Source organism: Mytilus edulis, chromosome 11 (genome assembly GCF_963676685.1).
Source record: "Mytilus edulis chromosome 11, xbMytEdul2.2, whole genome shotgun sequence".
In the NCBI taxonomy this organism is placed as follows: domain Eukaryota; kingdom Metazoa; phylum Mollusca; class Bivalvia; order Mytilida; family Mytilidae; genus Mytilus; species Mytilus edulis.
The window spans coordinates 50,461,964-50,483,646 of NC_092354.1; the positions used below are offsets into that span (position 1 = coordinate 50,461,964).

General features: G+C 34.3%; 4 protein-coding genes across 4 annotated transcripts; all 4 read left to right on the forward strand.

The window, feature by feature from the left end:
• Positions 1 to 2,124: 2,124 nt before the first annotated feature.
• Positions 2,125 to 2,955, forward strand: LOC139494344 (uncharacterized). Its single transcript, XM_071282511.1, has one exon. The coding sequence runs from the start codon at positions 2,125 to 2,127 to the stop codon at positions 2,953 to 2,955; it is 831 nt and encodes a 276-aa protein (XP_071138612.1).
• A 499-nt stretch (positions 2,956 to 3,454) lies between these two features.
• On the forward strand, positions 3,455 to 5,764 carry LOC139494345 (uncharacterized). The gene has a single exon (XM_071282512.1). It carries the CDS (start codon positions 3,455 to 3,457, stop codon positions 5,762 to 5,764), a length of 2,310 nt encoding a protein of 769 aa, XP_071138613.1.
• Positions 5,765 to 5,777: 13 nt separating this feature from the next.
• Positions 5,778 to 7,337, forward strand: LOC139494347 (uncharacterized). The gene has a single exon (XM_071282513.1). It carries the CDS (start codon positions 5,778 to 5,780, stop codon positions 7,335 to 7,337), a length of 1,560 nt encoding a protein of 519 aa, XP_071138614.1.
• Positions 7,338 to 15,233: 7,896 nt separating this feature from the next.
• LOC139495755 (uncharacterized) lies at positions 15,234 to 21,683 on the forward strand. The gene is made up of 5 exons (XM_071284127.1): positions 15,234 to 15,351; positions 17,053 to 17,102; positions 17,996 to 18,177; positions 19,155 to 19,235; positions 20,440 to 21,683. Exons 2-5 carry the CDS (start codon positions 17,090 to 17,092, stop codon positions 21,361 to 21,363), a joined length of 1,200 nt encoding a protein of 399 aa, XP_071140228.1. The 5' UTR covers positions 15,234 to 15,351; positions 17,053 to 17,089; the 3' UTR covers positions 21,364 to 21,683.

Genomic DNA, 21,683 nt, shown 5'->3' on the forward strand with positions numbered 1-21,683 from the left:
CTTATAGCAAAGCACCAAGTTCTTACTTAGGAACATCACACAAAACACATTTGCATAAACGATTTTGCAAGAAACATTCTTATAGCATAGCACTAAGTACATTATTCATGTGAAAGCTGCACAGCATTGAACATGATTTGCAACATGCTTTGTCTGCATTGTTTTAATTTTTGTATATTGTTGTATAGACAGTGAAAAGTCAATTTTGATATAGTCCTGATCCAGGATAAACATTGAATAATACTTTAAACACATGTAACGGATGTTACAAAAACGTTTCGTTTTGTTTTTATTATATCTAAACTGTTCTTTAGTCTTAGATGCAATGGTTTTTATTGTAGTAAGACGTGTCTTTGAACTAACTATCAGTAACTGCCAGTTCTCTCTGATCAGTACTTACAGTTTATGTCTTTTTGTTGTGATCATGGACGTCATACTAAACTCCGAAATATACACTAAAATAAAAAGCATACAATAAAATTGAGAATGGAAATGGGGAATGTGTCAAAGAGACAACAACCCGACCATAGAAAAAACAACAGCAGAAGGTCACTAACAGGTCTTCAATGTAGCGAGAAAGACTACCAAAGGCCATAGGCTCCTGACTTGGGACATGCTCAAAAATGCAAAACTGATTACAAATTCTTAAGTTGTATGGTTTCATTCAACATGTGATTGCCAACGAGATAATTGTTTACCAGAGACCAGAGGACGAGAGTATCAACACCTATAGTTTACCATAGGGCCTTTCTTAAACTAGCAAATCCTTATGCCGTAGAATATGATTTTAAAGGGTCTTGCATGAAAATGTATGAAAAATAGGTAAAATACTGAATTCCAAGAAGTTTAAATGCAGAGTATCCTGTCAAATGGCAAAATCAAAAGCTCAAACAATTATATCTGAACTCGTACATACTTTACCCTGTAGAAATGTTAGGTTAAACCGGTTTTATAGCAAGCAAGACCAAGTTTTCTCTTGTTTGAGACTGTACATGCAAGTTCATACAATGTGAAGTGTGGTACGTGACTCATCATTAGTAGTGGAGCGGCGGAGAAGACAATTTTAGAAATTTAAATTACCTAAATACCTCATGGGATTTTAAAAGCTCATTGGAAAGCTGAAATCGTGTAGTTTTTGAAAATATGTGTCGTAAGTATAAAATCTGGTACAATTATACCGAAAATCAAGGTCAAAAGTCATCACTTGAAAAAATCCTATTTTCATCTGGAGAAACAATACTATTGATATTTTTCAAATTAATAATCTATTCAAAAAATTTTATGAGTAGTTTTATCTAGAAATGCGTTAGTTCGTACAAAATCTTTTTCATATTTGCACATGACGTAAGAACAACGTTTTTTAAAACTTGTTTAAAGGTAGTCCGTGGTATACAAATTATAAAGCCTAATAAAGAACAGTAACAGAATAACCTTATTATTTGACCTCGAGAAATAGCGTTTCTTGAATTCTTTATGATAAAAGTTTTCCAAAGAGTATCCGAAATACATAGTTGATAAATCAAACCAAATGTGCAGTCATGTTAAATTTTCTTTCGGTTTTCAAGGATTAAACATGTCACTGAGTTTTCTTAAAATGAATTCCAACTATCTCAATACAAAATACCTTTTCATATAATATAGTTACTGGAGTGATATATTACTCAATGTTTGTAAGCGTATTGTAGAACAAATTCAAAAATTGCGACATGACCGTTTTGATATCTATGATGAGTTTATTTTCATACCAAATGAAGCGTCGAAAAAATTATAGCAACTTAAAATAAAGTTACCAAATATTCATCTGTGTCATCAGCTATGTCGTCTGCTTCTGCCTGGACATTGTTACAACTACCTAAATTTTGACAAAAACATAAATCAGTGCAAGGCAGACTCTGGTCCTTGCAAACACATGCTGCCTGTGTTAAGAATTGCGCTAATATTAACGTACCTTTTTGCGGTACGGCCACTATCTTTGTGACGTCGCGTAATTGTTATACTTTATGTTGTATTGAATAGAAACGTATAATAGTTATATCTTTATCGCCTTAGACTTAGTTAACTTACGATCAAATACACAACGCAACGCAATAATCTACATTGGTGCCGTGACTTCAAACGGAGAGAATGGACATCAGCCGACTAAAATCCTTGAGAGCGGGGAACAAAGCAGCAGTAACAAAAGTTTTTAAAAAACTGGAGGAAGCCATCGGAGATTCAGAAATAGACACGGAGGAAGTATCAACATTGCTCGAAGCAATTGAGAAGAAAAAGAAGACGTTAGCCTCAATAGACGAACAGATATTAAATGCAGTCGAATCAGAAGATATAACAAATGAAATTCTTGAAACAGATGAGTATTATTTAGATTTAGAGGGTAAAATTCGAAAATTTAAAAAGTTCTTAAAACCCGTACCAAAAGCAACATCTTCGATACTAGATTCAAGCGCACCAGAGTTTGTTCCGTACACAAACCCATTTACTCACACAAGTCAGCAATTATCTCAGTCAAGTTCGACCTCAAGTAATAACCATCGCCTACCAAAGCTATCTCTTCCCAATTTTAATGGAGACATTTTACAATGGCAATATTTCTGGGATTCATACGAAACCACGATTCATCACAATCACACATTAACTGACATTCAGAAATGTTCGTACTTGAACTCATTGCTTCAATTTGAAGCTGCAAACGTAATTTCAGGATTGACCATGACAAATCCAAACTACCACAAAGCAATTGAATTATTGAGAAACCGCTATGGGCAACCACATAAAATCATTAATGCATATATGAGAGCACTACTTGATATACCCGCACCACATGATACATTAGAAAGTTTGAGAACATTTCATGACAAATCGGAAGCCTACATACGGGGTCTAGAGTCTCTCGGACAATGTCAGGAAATGTACGGATCGTTTGATACCAGTAATTCTCGGGAAGATACCGCATGAAGTACGAAAAAATATAACACGAGAAAACGGGAGCGACAGTTGGAATATTCAATCGCTTCGAAACGCGATAGGTAAAGAGATTTCTATTCAAGAGTCCGGATACGGAGATTATACACAGACGTATTCAACCGCAACACCTAGCGCAAATTTCATAACAGGCGTTAAACGAGTAACTACAGATAAAACCCGTCCGATAAACACAACAGACAAATCATTCAACTCGAATCGGAAGAAACAATGCACATATTGTGACGGAAACCACTGGCCTAACGAATGTAAAGATGTCATAGATCACGATAAAAGAGTAGCCATTATAAAAGAAAAGAGGTTATGCTTTAATTGTTTAGGTAAGCATAAAATAGCCGATTGCAAATCAAAGAATACGTGTAAGTGTTGCCACCGGAAGCATCACTCTTCATTATGTAAACAGAACTCGTACTCAAATAAACATCATATTGAAACTGAACAATCGCAAAATAAAGTAGACAAAGAAACTTCTATGTTGTATACCGCTAGCGAAGAAAGGTCCACTGTTTTATTGAAAACCGCATTCAGTCCAGTCGTTCACAAAAATACATGTATAGATGCAAGAATACTCTTTGACGAGGGAGCTCAGCGCTCATTTATAACGGAAGAACTAGCAGCTAAATTGGACATTAAAATAGAGGGGTCTGAAACATTAAGTATAGCTACATTTGGAAGTACTACGAAAAAGGTGAGAAATCTTGACAAAACAACAATTAATCTTAAGTCTACAGAAGGAGATTTAATCCCGATTAAAGTTTTAATTGTACCAACCATTGCTTCACCACTTCAAACTCACAACATAGGAATACCGCAGAAGTTTTCATATTTACGTGGTCTACAATTAGCACACCCAGTCATGGATGGAGAGCAATTTGAAATATCCTTATTAATTGGAGGTGATTTTTACTGGGACATAGTTCAAGACAAAATAGTGCGTGGAAACGGTCCAACCGCAGTTAGCTCGAAAATTGGATATTTACTTTCCGGTCCTGTCCCTACACGAGCCAGTAATGCATCTTTCTCAATGATGAATATACTAGTATGTCACAAACAAGAAGAGTGCGATCTTGAAAAATTTTGGAAGCTTGAATCGTTGGGAATTGACGCTAAAGAACAAAATGATCCAGACCTAGCTGAATCAATTGAAAATTACTTACAAACCTCTATTACGAAGAAAAATGATAAGTATATTGCGAAATTACCATGGAGAGAGAATGCGCCAGAACTACCGACAAATGAAGACATCGCAAAACGCAGAACGGAAAGCGTTATTCGTCGACTGAAGAAGGATCCCGAGATGTTCCGAAAGTATGGTGAGATAATTACAGACCAAGAACAAAGAGGATTCATTGAAAAGGTATGTGATGAAAGTACATGCACAAACAAGGTTCATTACATTCCGCATCATCCCGTAAAAAAGGATTCAGTCACCACCCCGATACGCATAGTATATAACTGTAGTTGTAGAGCGAACGACAGTAGTCCTTGTCTTAACGATTGCCTAGCAACATATCCACCAATTATGACTGATTTGACGGAGATATTAGTACGCTTTAGAATGTATAAATATGCAGTTACAGCAGATATTGAAAAAGCATTTTTGCATATTGAATTAGATGTTGATGACAGAGATGTCACAAGATTTTATTGGTTAGAGAATCCCATGGACACAGAAAGCCGTTTGATTACTTACCGGTTTAAAGTTGTACTTTTCGGCGCCACCTGTTCGCCATTCATGTTAAGCGCCACGCTAATGAAACATTTTAGAGACAATCCGTCAACTACATCAACTGAATTACAGAGAAATGTATACGTGGATAACGTTCTGACCAGTTTTACAGATAAACAATCACTTTTGAAATTCTACACGGAGTCAAGAAAATTATTGTCAGAAGCAGGATTCAACTTACGGTCTTGGAATTCTAATAGTACGGAATTACAGAACGTCGCAGGACTAGACAAGATCGGCGACAATGACGACATAGTCAAAATTTTAGGCATGAGATGGGATAGGGAATCCGATGATTTGAAATTTCAACAGATTGAATTTATGGAAAAGGACAGAATGATAACAAAACGCGAGGTTTTGCGCACATCGTCTAGAATTTTCGACCCCCTTGGATTAATCACGCCAATTACGGTGAAAGCTAAGCTGTTTATGCAAACTTTATGGAAGGCAAAGTTGGATTGGGATGAATGTTTGTCCGACGAACTGAGAAGTAAATGGCAGGTAATAGCTTTAGATATCGAGGAGGCTACCAAAATAGTATTTCCACGAATGTTAACGGAAGGAGTAATTAACGAGAAAACGTCACTACATATTTTCACAGACGCCAGTCAGTTAGCATACGGAGCTTGTGCTTACTTAGTTACAGCAAATTCATCGATCCTCGTCATGGCTAAAAACAGAGTAGTACCCGTTAAACCGATTTCATTACCACGTTTAGAACTTATGGGCGCGCTTATCGGCGCCAGATTAGCAACGCATCTTCTTAAAGTCATACCAACAGAACATGTGTATATGTGGAGCGATAGCCAAATTGTTTTGAGTTGGATTAAATCGTCAAAAATCTTAAAACCGTTCGTAGAAAATCGACTTAAAGAAATACGAAAATTAACAGAGAATGCTGAATGGAATTATTGTCCAACAGATGACAATCCAGCTGATTACTTAACTCGCGGAATTTACGCTAAACAACTTTATAACAACAGCTTATGGATGAACGGTCCACAATGGATTTTAAATCGTAAAAAATTGGCCGACATGGACGAGGAAAATTGAAGAATGCAGCACGATGATAACTGTTAGCGATGAAAAAACAGACGATGAAAGTACAAATGCTTTAACACAGACAATTTCATGTATAGATATACAACGATACAGATCTTTAGAAAAAGCAATTAGAGTAACAGCATACGTCTTGCGCTTTATACAGAATTTACGGAACTCAAGAGATAAACGGACAATCGGATTTATCAGTGTTGAGGAGCGATGTAAAGCATTAGAAGTTCTAATAGTAGCAGCACAACAGCAAACATTTAAGGATGAAATTGACAGCTTGAATTCATCTTCACAGAAAAAAGTGCAACTTGTTCGACAACTTAAACTTTATACAGACAAAAGCGGATTACTACGTTGTACCGGGAGAATACAAAACGCACCTGTTAAGGAGAGTACTAAATATCCGTTGTTATTGCCAACACACCACAGTCTTACGTCCTTAATCGTAATGGATGCACACACAAAGACTTTACATGCCGGACTTAACAGTACAATCGCATATATTCAACAGAATTACTGGATACCGAGAATAAGGCAGTGCGTAAAATCACAAATTCGTAAATGCGTTCAATGCATTAAAATATCAGGAATGCCTTACAGCGCACCCGATCCGCCACCGCTTCCTAAAGATCGAGTCAACTACGATTATCCTTTTTCAGTAACCGGCGTTGATTTCACAGGAGCTTTGTATACAAAAGGAAAACACAACGAATTAAGCAAAACATATATTTGTTTATTCACTTGCGCCGCTACACGAGCTATACACTTAGAGATAGTCACAGATTTAACCGAGGAGTCTTTCATGCTTGCTTTTAAAAGATTTGTCGCTAGGAGATCTACACCAAGGATTATGTTGTCCGATAATGCAACAACCTTCAAGGCAGCCGCCGAAAAGATTACAAGATCAAGCAAAGACAACCGAATACAAGAAAAACTTGCCGATCAAGGAACGGAGTGGAAATTCATACCCAACCGAGCACCGTGGTTTGGAGGCTTTTGGGAACGCCTAATTGGACTCACGAAAAAGTCAATTAAAGCAATACTAGGAAAGTCATGTGTCTCTACGGAAATGTTGAATACAATTGTAATCGAAATCGAGGGAACTCTAAATAATCGTCCTATAACTCACATTTCTACTGATATTAAAGATCCTGAACCGCTGACGCCAGCGCACCTTTTATATGGTCGTCGACTTGACAACCAATCGGAACAGCATATTGACAGTGCTACTTCCGAAGATTTGCACGTGAAACTCAATAAAAATTTACAGAGAAATAATGAACTAATCAACCATTTTCGCTCAAGATGGAAACACGAATATCTGACGTCACTCCGTGAATTTCACCGTACATCTGGAAGAAACGAACAAACAATACAAATAGGTGACATTGTACAAGTACACAATGACACAAATCGTATAATGTGGAAATTAGCAGTTGTACAAGATTTAGTTCGTGGAAAGGATGGACTCATTCGATCAGCTGTTATCAAGACCGACACAGGAATCACCAACCGTCCGATTGTGAAGCTCTATCCGTTGGAAATACGCAGTACACATGATGACAGTGAATGAACTTTTCTGCCCTGGAGAAATTAGTGGATGTATATATATATATAGACTGTTCAATTAACTCCAGTTATTATATAGACTTGTAAAAGTGTTAAATTATTCAGACGTGAACAGTTAAAATACTATTGAGAGACTTTAAATATGATTTTATTTCTTTTTATGTCACAATTTACGAATTTTTCATATTGTATTTCAAATTTAAGTTAAATATCATTTTCTGCGGCCCCAGAATGTTATGAATTGCGCTAATATTAACGTACCTTTTTGCGGTACGGCCACTATCTTTGTGACGTCGCGTAATTGTTATACTTTATGTTGTATTGAATAGAAACGTATAATGGCAGACGTAGTTATATCTTTATCGCCTTAGACTTAGTTAACTTACGATCAAATACACAACGCAACGCAATAATCTACAGCCTGGTATGCTTTTCCCCCCTTTCACGAACAAATTGGATCTTGTAGAAAGTCTGATGCCATTAGTCCCTAAAAAAATGGCTCTAACTTGTATTTTTGCGCAATTTTCCAACAAAGAGCACATGGGGAGCCATTATTATTTTGGTTTGTCAAAATAGAACAAGTTGTTCGGTACAATTACTAGACAATTCATGCATATCATTCTACCAATTACCCACAACATATTTGGAGTCTGGCCGATTTGGATCTTTGCAAGTGTGTAAAAGTTCAAGGGCATTTGGCGTCGCGAAGGTTCGCCTCTTATTTTTAGTTTTGTAAAGGGTAAGCACTGCATCAGCGAGGATACATTTTCGTCATAGACTAATCACTTATCCTGTAGAACTGAATTTTGAAATATAGCACGCGCCATCGAGTGAAATGTGTTTTTACCGCCAATCGTTTCGGTATTAATGTCAATATTGTCCACACCTTCTTGGAATAAGGAACCACAGTTAGCTATACCGAATGGGACATAACAACCACCTTGTATTTTTGTTATTTCAGCATTCGCTACACTAGTCAAAAACCTCCGAACCTCGTCAAACTTGACACAAAACCATTTGCATTTAAATTTTCAATCACATACTTCGATCCGAACTCATGATACAACTGTACTGCAAGATTAAGAGTAAAAGAAGTAGTTATGTTATTACAATTTGACAATTTTACTGCGAGAGCAGCACCTTTTCTTCGAATTTCATGCGAAATATCCATTAATACAAAAGAAAATGTTTCAAAAGACTTTTTGTCAAGAAGCCAAGTAACAAAACTTATCATACAGGGTAGCACCATTAATAACATCTGACATTTCCAACGATACTTCGTCATTTGCAGGATAATAATAAGATACATAAACATTTTCCATTTTTGTCTTAATATTGAGGCTGTTTCATAAAGTACATGCAAATCGGTTTGTTCGTTGGTTTTGTTAAAGTTACATGTACCTAAGTCGGCTTTTATCTCAAGCATTTCTAATTCTGCTTAGATGTTATTCGCTGCTTTAACGGCGTCTCCAATGGAAATATCGCTAGCAAATAGAAATGCTAGAATTACCTTGTTCTTGTTGAGCAAAAAATACAATGGCATCCCTGTAGTGCTTCTCAAGTTAAGCCTTAAGTTTAGAGGAATTACAGTTTGTCTTACTTACTTTAATAGGTAAAAAAAACTGGTACATTGTCAAAAGTAATGACAATACGGGAGACTTTTTTCACGAATAAGGTCTCTGTCTATAATTTCAAATAATCTTTCAAATGCCAAATCATACGCAGATTTATCAATGGATTTTGGTCTATATACCAAGTATGTGGTCAGAGATGCTGCGTGATACACTGCATTATAAAGTAAATTATCTTGCTCTATTCGATTAATCATTTCAGCGTCGCATGCTCTAACAGCAGCATCTTTAAGATTTACTAACCTTTCAGCAGATAAAATTGTATGTAATGTTTTCACCTTTTTATGAGACATTATTTTGCAAATAATACTCTTTGGTGTATTCTGATCATTATTTTCATGCACCAAACATTTAGATAAATCGGAATTTATAGCTGGTGTTTCCTTAATTTTCAGCTAAAGAACATGATACTGATTTCAAATTCTTCTTACTTGTGTAGCTTTTATAACATCACCTAAAGTACATACATAAATACGGGTAATTCACTTGCTGTTTCATTGCAGAATTCATTCAAATAACTAAAAAAAAAATCATCACGTCTCTTTGCTGCAGCATTTAGCAGACTTTTTCTTCCAGATTCTGTTGATGTTATTAAAATTTCTTCAACAACCGAATCGCAGATAGTACATTTATCAACACCAACATCCACTCTCTTGTTTTTGACATCTGGCTGGACCAGTTTTAACGAGACTGTAGAATTGTCCATTCGATTGAATAACAAACAAATGAAACACACCTGAAAACCAAACAAACCCTTAAATGATATTCTCGTTCCCAATTAAATTCAACAAAAACGAACAAACAACAATACCAAACAACATAAATTAATCACAAGGCTTCGATAATTATAAAATGAACAAGAAATATGCTTGTAAATGACTACAAATGACCTTCGCTAAATCGCTGAATGTGGGACTATAACTAGAAATCACAACAATGTCGGTAAATCTGAGACAAATATTCGGACTTGTAATTTGGATAAAAAGCAGATATTTAATCAAATATCTATCTTATTAGGAATCAACTTCAAAAAGTAAATCGGGTAGATTATAGTATTATAAGACGGCTTTACAGTTGTTCTTTTAAAATACACCTATACTGCATGTGCAAATAATGCTAGGTGAAAAATGAAGATTTTTCAGTGTTATTTTCAACAATTTGCAGATGCATTGTGCTTTCTTTACATATAGGACTATTTGGAAATGCCCTTATATTGTATGAAGTGCAAGAATAACTGTATTTACCAATTTCGTTCACACATTATTTTTAAGAACGGGTTTGTTATGAAAGGAGTAGGTTCAGTAAGACCCCTTTTTGGCCCCAAAAAAAGCAGTTTAAGAAAACTGTGAAAATGTAATCTTTAAGCTATATTTTGGAAAGTAAAATGCTTCTGCTACTTAAATATGAGCTGCTTTTTGACAATACAATGCACAAATATCGCGATCTAGCATCATTAAGTCATGCTAAATTACTGAAATCTTCAAAATTTTTGCATTTTGGTTAAATTTTTAGACGGTTTCCGTCTGAAATGAAAGTGGCCGCATTCGTGTTCATTCATCTATAATACTAAAATTACGAAGTCCAATTTGTCAGCCGTCATCACGTAAAAACGACGAATCAAAGAATTCAACTTTATATACAACTAATATAGTACAAAGGTGTAGATTAAAAATTACACCACTCCAGGCCCTTTTGTTTTTCACGTAATTAATATTGCCAATAATTAGGAAGTTCCGGGTCGAGTCCGATACCGATACCAATAGTATAATCACCTGTTACCTATTACCTTATCTGTACGTTCCGCATCTGACAGGCGCACCACCAAACAGTGTATTCAGGATTGATATGCTATATACACGGGTCATAATCACAGGGTTGACACTACTTAATTGTCAAATTGTTACCTATTGTAGTATTTTAATCCGTAAGTCTTTCTAAGATAACACTACGAATACTAAAAATCTGGACTAAAAATAAGTTTCAATTTGTTAGTGGGCATGACGTAAAACAGCGAATCAAAGAATTCAACTTTATTCATAACTAATATAGGACAATGCTGTTGATTAAAAAATACTCCATTCCAGGACCTTTTGTTTTCCAAATAATTAATATTACCAATAATCGATAAGTTCCAGTTTGATGGGTTTAAATAGAAAGATTTGAAAGCAGAGAAAATTGTGTATCTTATAATCGGCATGACTTTATCAGATGACAGTACTAATACCAAAATAAGGCTTGCGCATAGTTATATACTTTAATTCAGTCACGGACCCGCGATATCACGGGTGTGTTCTAGTATTATTGAAATGTAAGTTGTATTTGATGATAATACAAAACATATATAAAGGTTGAGTATGAACACGGATGCGGCCACTTTCAATTTTGACAAAAACCATCTGAAAAGTGACGTTTATTAGCATATTTGATATATTTTTCATATTTAAGCTTGAATCAGAGCGTTTTTAGTGACTAAATCAGTTAAAACCTTTCACATGAACTAATTGAATCAATTAAAATAGACACTTAAGTGTTTAAAAAGTGTCCAAAAACTTTCGTTAGATGAACCTGAAATTTGAGGCCAAAATCGGTCCTTACCGGACCTACTCCTTTGTCTACCGAATCAGTAGTGGGGTATTCGATGCAAATTTGGTAACGTCAGTTAAGGCTATGTTTAACGTCATTTGTACCAAATTTGATATTTACGACAAACATTTGTCTAAAGCTGAATAATCGATAAACAATTTTAGACCTTAAAATTCCATGAGGTATTTAGGTAATTTAAAATCGTTAACTAAGCGACTTTTTCAACATTCGCCGCTCCACTATAGGCACACTGCAAAAAATTGAAAACGAAAACTAACGGCATTTATGCTGAAATCAATAACGAAAAACAAATATGACGTACAGATACAAACGCTGTTCATAAAACACTTAAAAAACGCTTATTAATAAATATATATGGAAAAACCACGGAAAAATAATTATTTCAGCAGTAGTTAGTATCATACGGAGCTCTTATGAGTGGATTAAATTATTCGTATGTACACAACATGTGTGCCCCTATGTTTCAGATATTGAATTCCTAATTCGATCTCATCTTTACACAATGCCTAAAAGAATATTATAATTTGTTCGCATCAGATACGGCTGTAATACTGAAAGCATAAACCTTTAACCATCGATATTTAGATGTGATTTGTGTGACAATGTTTTAACATGGAAACAAAATATCGTCTTTGATTAAGGAGTAATGAAAAATGAAAGAAAGTATAGTTAACATTCAAGTCTATGAAAGGAATCGAAAAAATATGCTGTCGTCTTTTTCTTGGTTGATTGTTTCAGACATGTATAACCAGCTAGTCCAGAATTGAAAACTTGTTGGTTCATTTTTACGGAATGTTCGGTTAAGGATCGAATTTCACATCAAATGAGCTTTATGTGGACGACTTGTTATATCATACCTTCCTTTTATCTTCTATTGTATTGTATTATTGGTATGGGGTTTTATGTTAAGAGTCGTTAGATAATTTAACTCGCTTCCCTTACAACACACAAAGAACAATAGCCTAATTCACATGTTATTTACATTGATATATGGGTCATTTTCAAAAAATGTCGAATTTTCAGTACACCCATGCTAAAATTTGTATTTCTAATGGAAATTTCAGTTGTAATGGTAGTAGTTTAAACATATTTATTTATAGTGGATTGGGAAACAAGTTTTGCAACTTATATTATAATAATCCCTTTCCACTTTGCGGGTGCGAGTGCTGCCTTGTAGCGGCATTAGCCTACTCTTTTTCGAAATCTACAAGGGTGTCTTTAACGTGCAAGAGATATGGCTCTCTCTTAACATGGGTCAGCCATTTATCGTCCCCTTCCAACGGACTATCATCGTTTCCTCAAGACCATACTCGCAGATGGTGTCAAGGGAGAGCCGAAAATTGAATTCCTGAAATTTTCATCCCAAACGGGAATCGAACCGTTGTAATGGTTTAAATGAAAGCTTGTCGGATTTGTGATTCAGAACATTAATAATAAACACACCTTACATCTATTTTGATAAGATTAAACTGCATTTAAGGCCGATTTTGGGGGTATTTGTGTGCGTACATTTTCAGAAAAACACATTTCAAATGATTTTTTTCCGATTTTCTGATCGTCTTGATATCTGCAAAAGGGACTTTTTAAGAACGTTAATTATAATTCTAACGAAAAATTGTAGCTTCTTTATCATTGTATGTAACAGATTATCTACAAACTAAATTCAATCAGCGTACATGAGGTTCATGGCTATCCTGTTACCGCTATTTAAATCAGTCTTAAATTATTCTCCCTATGAATATTGAATCAGTCAGTGTTGATTTCAAAAATGCAAAGTAATCTTTACATCTAAAACGCCTCGTTTCTTGAAGGACAGTGTAGAGAAAAGAAATTTCAATACATTTAGTGAAAAAAAAATAGAGCGTACTTGTTTTCATGTCTATGCTGTTACCAATCATTTTGATTAATTAAACTAACACTATGGTTGTAAAAAGTGCAATAACGTGTTGGAAACCAAATTCACAATAGAAAACCATAATCACTTCACCAAAGGGAGTAGTTATTTCACAACAGCAATTAAAAACGAAGAAATTTGTCTATCCTAATATGTCTATCCTGTTACTATGGTTGCTATGGTTACAGTAACAGGATAGACAATTATAGACAAAAACGTCGTTAAATTTTTTATCTTAACATGTAGGTGGAAAACGAACAAAATATTTCATTGTTTGAACTCATCTTAAGGTTATAACGTCTTAATCTTCCCAATTAAGCATTTGCAGGTGCAATACTGATATCGGTGACAGGATAGACAAAAAGGTAACAGGATAAACTTTTATATAGTGATATATCAGAAACGTACGTTCCTGTTACCAACGAAATAAAGAGAAAAGTAAATTAACTTATGAGGGATTTACTTGATGTTGGGTTTATTTGAAAGGGTGAAAAAAGGCCGCACAATATAAATTGCTATCTTAGACTTGCATTACTGGTGGTAATTTTTACAACCTTTGAAAACCAATTTTTAGAGCCATTTTTCAATACAACCTAGAAAATTGGTTAATAATCTATTATTTTACAGAATGAATATATATAGAAGTTTATTCTCTTGAAAACCATCTAATTGGTAACAAAAAACAAGCTTAACATTTTATCTAAACCTTTTCTTAATAACTCAAAATTTCTATTGAAAATGGTAACAGGATAGACAAAATATTGTACATTTTTACCACCGATCAAAAAATGTTTCAAGATATTCTTGTATGACATCATTAAGATTGCATCTTTTAATATGTTGTTCTTAAAGTACTGTTTGTTTTGATTTGCTTATGTAGAGGGTTGTTTGAATAAGTAACTTTTAATAAATTTTTCAATTTCAAAATTCGACAATTTTTGAAAATGACCCATATACGGAACATAGTCAAACCTGTAAAGAAAGTTACCCCATGGGACAGGACAATATTGATTTTATAAGAAATGTCACCTTAATGTTTCAAATATTTAGGTATTACTACAGCGGAACTATAGAGATTGATTGACGAATAGATTGTTGATAGTCCCTTGAATCATTATTGTCCAATGTTTCAGAATTGTTCATGGCGATAACAAAGTCACAGTGCATACGATATGTATATATCTTGTAACATGTGCAATATCGATCGACCCGAATAAAGAAAAAGTAGAAAATAACTTGACATGGGGACTTTCGTTGAATAGAAGTGACCTTTCCCTTACAGCTTATTTAACTGTATATAAAAATCAAAAACCTGGTGGTGGATTACCTGTCGAGGCTGAGTCGTGTTGTCTAATCAAAGAAAAGCAACTCCACTTCAGTATCACCTTCCTTAAAACTGAACAAAATGCACCAATGAAAGGGAAAATAAGTTACAAATTGATGATACTAGGCAGCAACCTAACTACACAAGTTCAGAAAATAGAGGGCTCTAATGAATCTGCAGTTGTTACATGCACATATATCATCTTTAAGTTAAACAATTAGAGAGAAGAAGAAGAAACTAACATTAAAACGACCTATATATTAAACTGTCATTAAGATTAATGTCAAGTCGTTGTTTTATAATAGAGATTTACCAACCTGAAGATCAAACACTGATATTAACAGGTATTTAAACACCTAACGAATTGATCATCTAATCAAGCAGTTACTGGCATTTAAAGTTTAAAATTTACAATCGATATATTTATACATATAGTGTTGATTTTACGGGTGAAAAATTAGAGTATTAGTAATCCGAAATTTTAATTCATGCACTTCAAAATCTCGTGGCTACAGAAAACAACATTAATACGATAAATGTATGGAATTATATAAACAGTTATGAGGTAAGATGTGATGTTTTGGGGGTTTTCTAGTGGAATTTCCAAACAATCGTTGTTAATGTCCGTGTTGTTCTCTTATGTGTGCAAAAAGGGGGTAATGTCAATAACATGTAAGAGAAAAATAGTATTGTATTTTAAAAGACGGACGAAAGATACCAGAGGGATAGTCAAACTCATAGATTGTAAATAAACTGCCAACGCAATGGCTAGAAATAAAAAGACAAAGAGACAAATAATAGTACAGAAGACACAAAATAGAAAACTATAGATTAAGCAAAACGAACCCCACCAAAAACTGGGGGTGATCTCAGGTGCTCCGAAAGGGTAAGCAGATCCTGCTCCACATGTTCGACCATCATATTAAATGCGTACAGTACCATCAATCATCAATTACGATACATTTACCGTACAGTCTGGGGGATCCACACAACTACAATTGTTGGCTGCACCTTTGAGATCTCATAAACCGAATTCATGATTTGTTTATGTGTTACATATTTGTTTTTCGTTAATTTTTTTACATAAATATGGTCGTAAGTTTTCTCGTTTGAATTGTTTTACATTGTCTTATCGGGACCTATTATAGCTGACTATGCGGTATGGGCTTTGCTCATTGTTGAAGGCCGTACGGTGACCTATATTTGTTAATGTCTGTGTCATTTTGTTTTTTTGTGGATAGTTGTCTCATTGGCAATCATACCGCATCTTCCTTTTTTATATGACATATGTTTGGGCTTTGCTCATTGTTGAAGGCCGTACGGTGACCTATAGTTGTTAATTTCTGTGTCTTTTTTGGTCTGTCGTGGAGAGTTGTCTCGTTGGCAATCATACCACATCTTCTTTTTTATATTTTATTCCATGCAGTCTTCTTTATAAATGATTCCAACCTTCAGATTTAATGTAAATGTGTGAATCAATATCTTTTTTTAAATTCTTGAAAAGTTGGGTGATTTCGCACATGCTTTTTTAAAAGGCTACTTGTGAGTACAGGAAAGATTGTTTAATACAAAACATGATGGTTCGGTTTAGACTGCCAAGGATGCCAAACAAATTTTATTTCATTTCATAAAAATACAACTTTAATTGAATACGAATTTTATCTGATGATGTATTTTTGTAATTAAAAATGGCTAAATTTTGTTAATCGGATTGCAATTAAAAATTTATGCTTGAACTGGTCTTTTTTATTGTCCTTTCGTCAGACTTAAACAGTTACTAGAACAGTTATACATGAATGTGTTCAATTGAGGATATGAAAAAATCAGGTAATCAGGTGATATCGTTGGCCGCGCGGACGCAAGACATTTCACATCTGAGTTTGAAGGAAATGCTGCATTTTAAATCCAACAGAAATGTATATTATTAACACAACTTTTGTGTTAATTTACACAGTTTTATAAGAAGAAAAAAAGAGGGCAGGGGGCAGGGAGAAGGGGGGGGGGATTCACAAACAATTTTGTTTTTAATTTGAATGTTTGATATAAAAGATGTGATCAGAGCTTAAATGTATAAGTTGAATATGAAAATATCCATAGTTCAAAATATAACAACAAAAACATCTACTTCTAATTTGTTTCGGAACAACTGCATGTTAACCAACGAATCCCCAAATAGGTGACGGCAATTGTGTAACTACAGTATTGTTATTTCTTAAATATATCGAAGATGCCATTCCTATATATGTTGTATTTTTCTTTATTTTAGGGCGAGTTGTGACACCGAAAGCGCATAAAGACAAGATATGGTTGTTACTGGTACGTTCTTCAAACAAATACAGCAGTTGTTTACATCCTTTCTGTTGGTCTGTAGTGAGATACTAGTCTTTTTGTGAGGTCATAAAATGTTCAAATCATTTTGTTGTACTCGTACTCGAAAATCAACCAATCAAATTGCTGGATTTCATCTTGCGAGCATGATTTTTGTGCTCCGAGCACTAGGCAAAGTTTTATGCCTTCAAAGCCAGATCTCTGTATTGTTTTAGTAAATACAATTCATATGTAGTCTTTTCTGAAACTTTATATCAGCGAATTTATATGAGTCCCACACATATCATTTTATTCATCCACAACGTTTTGTCCTATAAAATATCGTTAAAAGTATCAGCAACTGATATGAACAAGTAAGTTTTGACTCATTTTGTTTTGTAATAAAACCGAGTTCCGTCAGTTTCAAGAAGAGCATATCAAAATAAAAAGTAGTGGTACAATTCGCCGATTCATAATCTAAAGCATCATGGGTAATTTCATTGTTCGCACTCAAAAATTAAAATAACGTCATGTCATTGGTTAAATTTCCATTGTTTATGACATTTTTAACCAATCAGGACGTTTTGGTGTACATTTTTGAAAATATTTCCCAGGATGCATAAGATTCGATTCTGAAACGGGGAATTGCCAATGAAACTCTCGATCTACTAGATAACAAATGACATAGAAGTTAACAGCTATAGGCCACCATACGTTAAGATATAACAAAAAACACTTTATAGTAATGAGTTTATTCATGCATAAAGGGAACATGTAGCATAGGAATAATTTACAACATGTGAATGAAGTTATTCCATTATATCCTTGGCTAGATGACTAAAGAAATAAAGTATATCAAAAAGTATTCAAACAAAAATTAATAAAATTGGTTTCTTTTCCAGCTGAAAAAGAAAGACAGAAAGCATTATCGGATCTTGGTTGCTATGGATTGTTGTTTGCGATTTGCTTTGTTATATTGACGATTTGTGGAATAATTCTGGCTAACTTTTTGTCTAAAGATCCAGATTGGGATATAAGTGCCTGGTACCAAATTTTCTATGGCACTTTTACAATAGCTCTGTGTGTAAGTATACTTTATATCTGCCATTAGTACTTCATGGTCCTAACATCATACGACAACCAGAAGGGTTCACATCAAAAACAAATAGAAAGAAAGTCGACAAAATACTCAGATAGTAATAGGTGTACCTTCATGACGAATAACAGTTAAAATTCTTGTCAAATGGCGATAACGTTAAGCGTTGGTGCATGGTAATAGAATGAACACGTTCGTTTAAATACGGTAAAAAAAAAATCAGCTGTTTTTGACGAACCACGCTATTCATTTTTTCAGAACTGACGGTAACGATGATTATTTGATAACTCTGACGAATCACGATAAGGATATTTTGACCAATCACAGTCAAATTGTTTCTGCTAATGTTTGCCGAAAATGACCATTTGACGCTTGACAGTAAAAGGCATTCCTACCCTCATAGCAGAAAAGGGATTTTTTGGCTGTATACTAGATATACAGGATTGATGATATTTTCGGCTTTAAATCAAAGAATCAAGAAATGATGATCTCTAATCCAGACTCTTGTCATTTTTTTTTCTGATAAGACTGGTTTTACCTTATTCCGGTGTAGTAATTTGTTATAGCGTAACACAATCTATTCTAGATAGTAATTATTCTGTACATAAATCATGCCGTAAGTTATAATAGTTTCAAGTCTTTTACATAAGTCATTTCAAAGCCTTTTATAGATGATTATATGGTATTGGTTTTACTCATTGGTGAAGTTCATACTGTGAAATATAGGTAACGTCTATGGCATGTAGTCTCTTGTGGAGATGTATCTCATTTGCAATCAAAGCACATATATGTTTGCTTTTGCACTAAACCTCTCGTAAGTCACTTTATTGTAGACAAAGTTAACAAGTTATGATCTAGACTGTGTTTCTGTGTAATTGTGTGTACTGTTTGGACATTTATATTGTAGATTATAGATAATTAAAAAAAAAACTGAATGCATTGAATCTGTGTTATTTTATTTTCAGTCATTGGCGCTTGCAATTATCACATTTTGTTGTATCGATGAACACGAGAAAAAAGGTCAACGTGATGAAGTTAAAAAATGGGTAGGTATTCATGAATAAATGTACGAACTATGGCGAGCGTGTAACTGTTGCATTGTAAGACAGATATTCTAGAAAATGATAGTCGAGAGAAAGTACAATTTGATGATCTGGTAGGCAAAGTTGTTCTTGTGATGTGGTATGATTACCAATGAGACAACTCTCCACCAGAGACCAAAATGACACAGTTATTAACAACTATAGGTCACCATACGGCCTTCAACAAAAATAAGCCGAAATAACAATGTAAAACAATTCAAACGAGAAAACTAACGGCCTTATTTATATAAAAAATAAATAAAAGATAAACAAATATGTAACACATAAACAAACGACAACCACTGAGGTACATAGTATATTTTTTTAAACGTTAAATGTCTAATTAAAAAATACAAAGGGTCTGGATCGGTGTTAGGGGTATACTCTATTTCTTTATTCTGTAATGCATTTGTTTCTGTTCTTTATATTTTAGCACACCATTTTTTTTTTATTCTAGTGTTTAATTTTCATTTTTTTTCCTTTTGGTAAAACCTCATCCCCACCCTGATAAATATAGACAGCTGAATTATACATCTGGATATAAATACAAGAAGATATCATAGTAATTACTATGATTGCCAATGAGACTACCCTTCAGACGGGACCAAAAGACACAAAAGCTAACTACAGGTCATCATCGTAAGGCTGAAATTTATCGCCTACTTTAAAACGTACATGGCATCATGACAATAGTAAATTTAAACGAATAGGTTAAACAAACCGTCTTTACGACACAAAATGTCCCGTCCGGGTAACAAAACACAAGAATGTACATACCTACTTTTGATTTACACTGTACAGAGGAGAAACTGCCTTGCGAGTAGATTAATTATTTATTTATTTGTGCCTAAATATAATTTAAATTTCAAAAGCAATTCATGTATATACAGTGTCAATTAATATGATACAGTATACACACTATTTGAGTAAGAATTTTTTTTTTAATTATATCGAGAAAAACACATTGAATGTTATGAATAAGTACAAATGTAAACATCTTCATATGTAGATCTTTTCCGTAAACAAGTAATTGATACTTTTTGAATGTTTGACTGGTTTCTTTCATTAACTCTCTTCTTCTTTCGATCGTAGTTCAAACCTGTCTAGGAGCACTCGGAAAAGACTGATTGTAAACTCGTTCTACTATATATGATTATTTTAATTTCAGGTGAATCATTTCGTGATTGGGTTGTGGATCTCGTTCGTGGCAATATTTCCGTCATGTGCGTTTCTCGGAGGATTTATAGCAGAATCGAACGTTTTTGGTTGTTCTAGAAATGTTACAATTCCGGAAGATGACGTTCGACTCAGTCTTTGTTCTAATGTTTATAAATCTTCAACCATCGCATGTACAGTTTGCTTTGTAATATTTTTTTATTCGATTGCACAAAGTTGTGCCCAAAGAAGTGCTGATAAGGGAAAACTTCTCAAAACGTCAATAAATCGTTCCAATAAATTCAAACCACATACAAGAACACTTGAGAATCCAAAAATCAAACTTGCACCAATACCAAAACCACCAAAACTGACAAGAAGATACAGTGCAGAAGCTTTGCGCATACGAAAACCGGATGAATGGTTGACGGATAATAAAAACAAAGGTAAAATGCGTATACAAAAACCGGATGAACAAATGGGTCATAAAAACACTGGTAGGATGGCAAAATTAAAAGCGATACCTACACAGCTAAAATTCATCAATCTCGCAAAGAGGAACAACCAAATCTTAGATCAACAGGAAACAGTTTCTACGATTCAAAGTTCTAAATCGTCTACCATTGACGGAAAACCCGTCCGAACGAGCACTTGGTCATTTTTAAGGCAAAATTACAAATTAGCACGTGACCTTAATCAGCCATATACTTTTGACGAAGCAGACGATAATTATGACTTAGAAAATTTGTATAGCACGTATGGCAATGTACATGATACAGGGCCACCGTTGGCTCTAATGTCAGCCGAACAATCACAAGCACCCGAACACCAGGCTGACGTTTCAGGGCAACCACCTTTATATCGATACAAATCTGTAGCCGAGATACCAGACGGAACTCCACCGTCTTATGAAGAGGCCTGCTATCCACGTTATTGATAAATGCATGGAGTCGTAACCTTGCAGATAAAGCAATTAGTTAAAGTTAAAGAACAGTCCTGCATACATTAATTTTATCAACTATTTACATGGCAACAACTAGACAGGAAGTCAATTACTACAATTACCACCATGAATATGCGCAGTTAACAACGCGGGGAATGAATAATGTCAAATAGCTTGAACGAAAGAACTAATAACTATTAGTATATCATTTTTTGTTGCAATTTCCAACAACAAAAATTATGTTTTTCAATACAAATGCCTCATGAAGAAGTGATATGTGTTTCAAAGTGTTAAATACAAGTTTTCATTTTCAA

Bases quoted from the DNA above. Each gene is read 5' to 3' on its own strand.
- LOC139494344 (XM_071282511.1), top strand. From the start codon at position 2,125: ATGGACATCAGCCGACTAAAATCCTTGAGAGCGGGGAACAAAGCAGCA.
- LOC139494345 (XM_071282512.1), top strand. From the start codon at position 3,455: ATGTTGTATACCGCTAGCGAAGAAAGGTCCACTGTTTTATTGAAAACC.
- LOC139494347 (XM_071282513.1), top strand. From the start codon at position 5,778: ATGATAACTGTTAGCGATGAAAAAACAGACGATGAAAGTACAAATGCT.
- LOC139495755 (XM_071284127.1), top strand. The intron at 18,178-19,154 runs GTAAGTATACTT...TTTTATTTTCAG, and splicing joins CTTTTACAATAGCTCTGTGT to TCATTGGCGCTTGCAATTAT. The intron at 19,236-20,439 runs GTAGGTATTCAT...TTTTAATTTCAG, and splicing joins GTGATGAAGTTAAAAAATGG to GTGAATCATTTCGTGATTGG.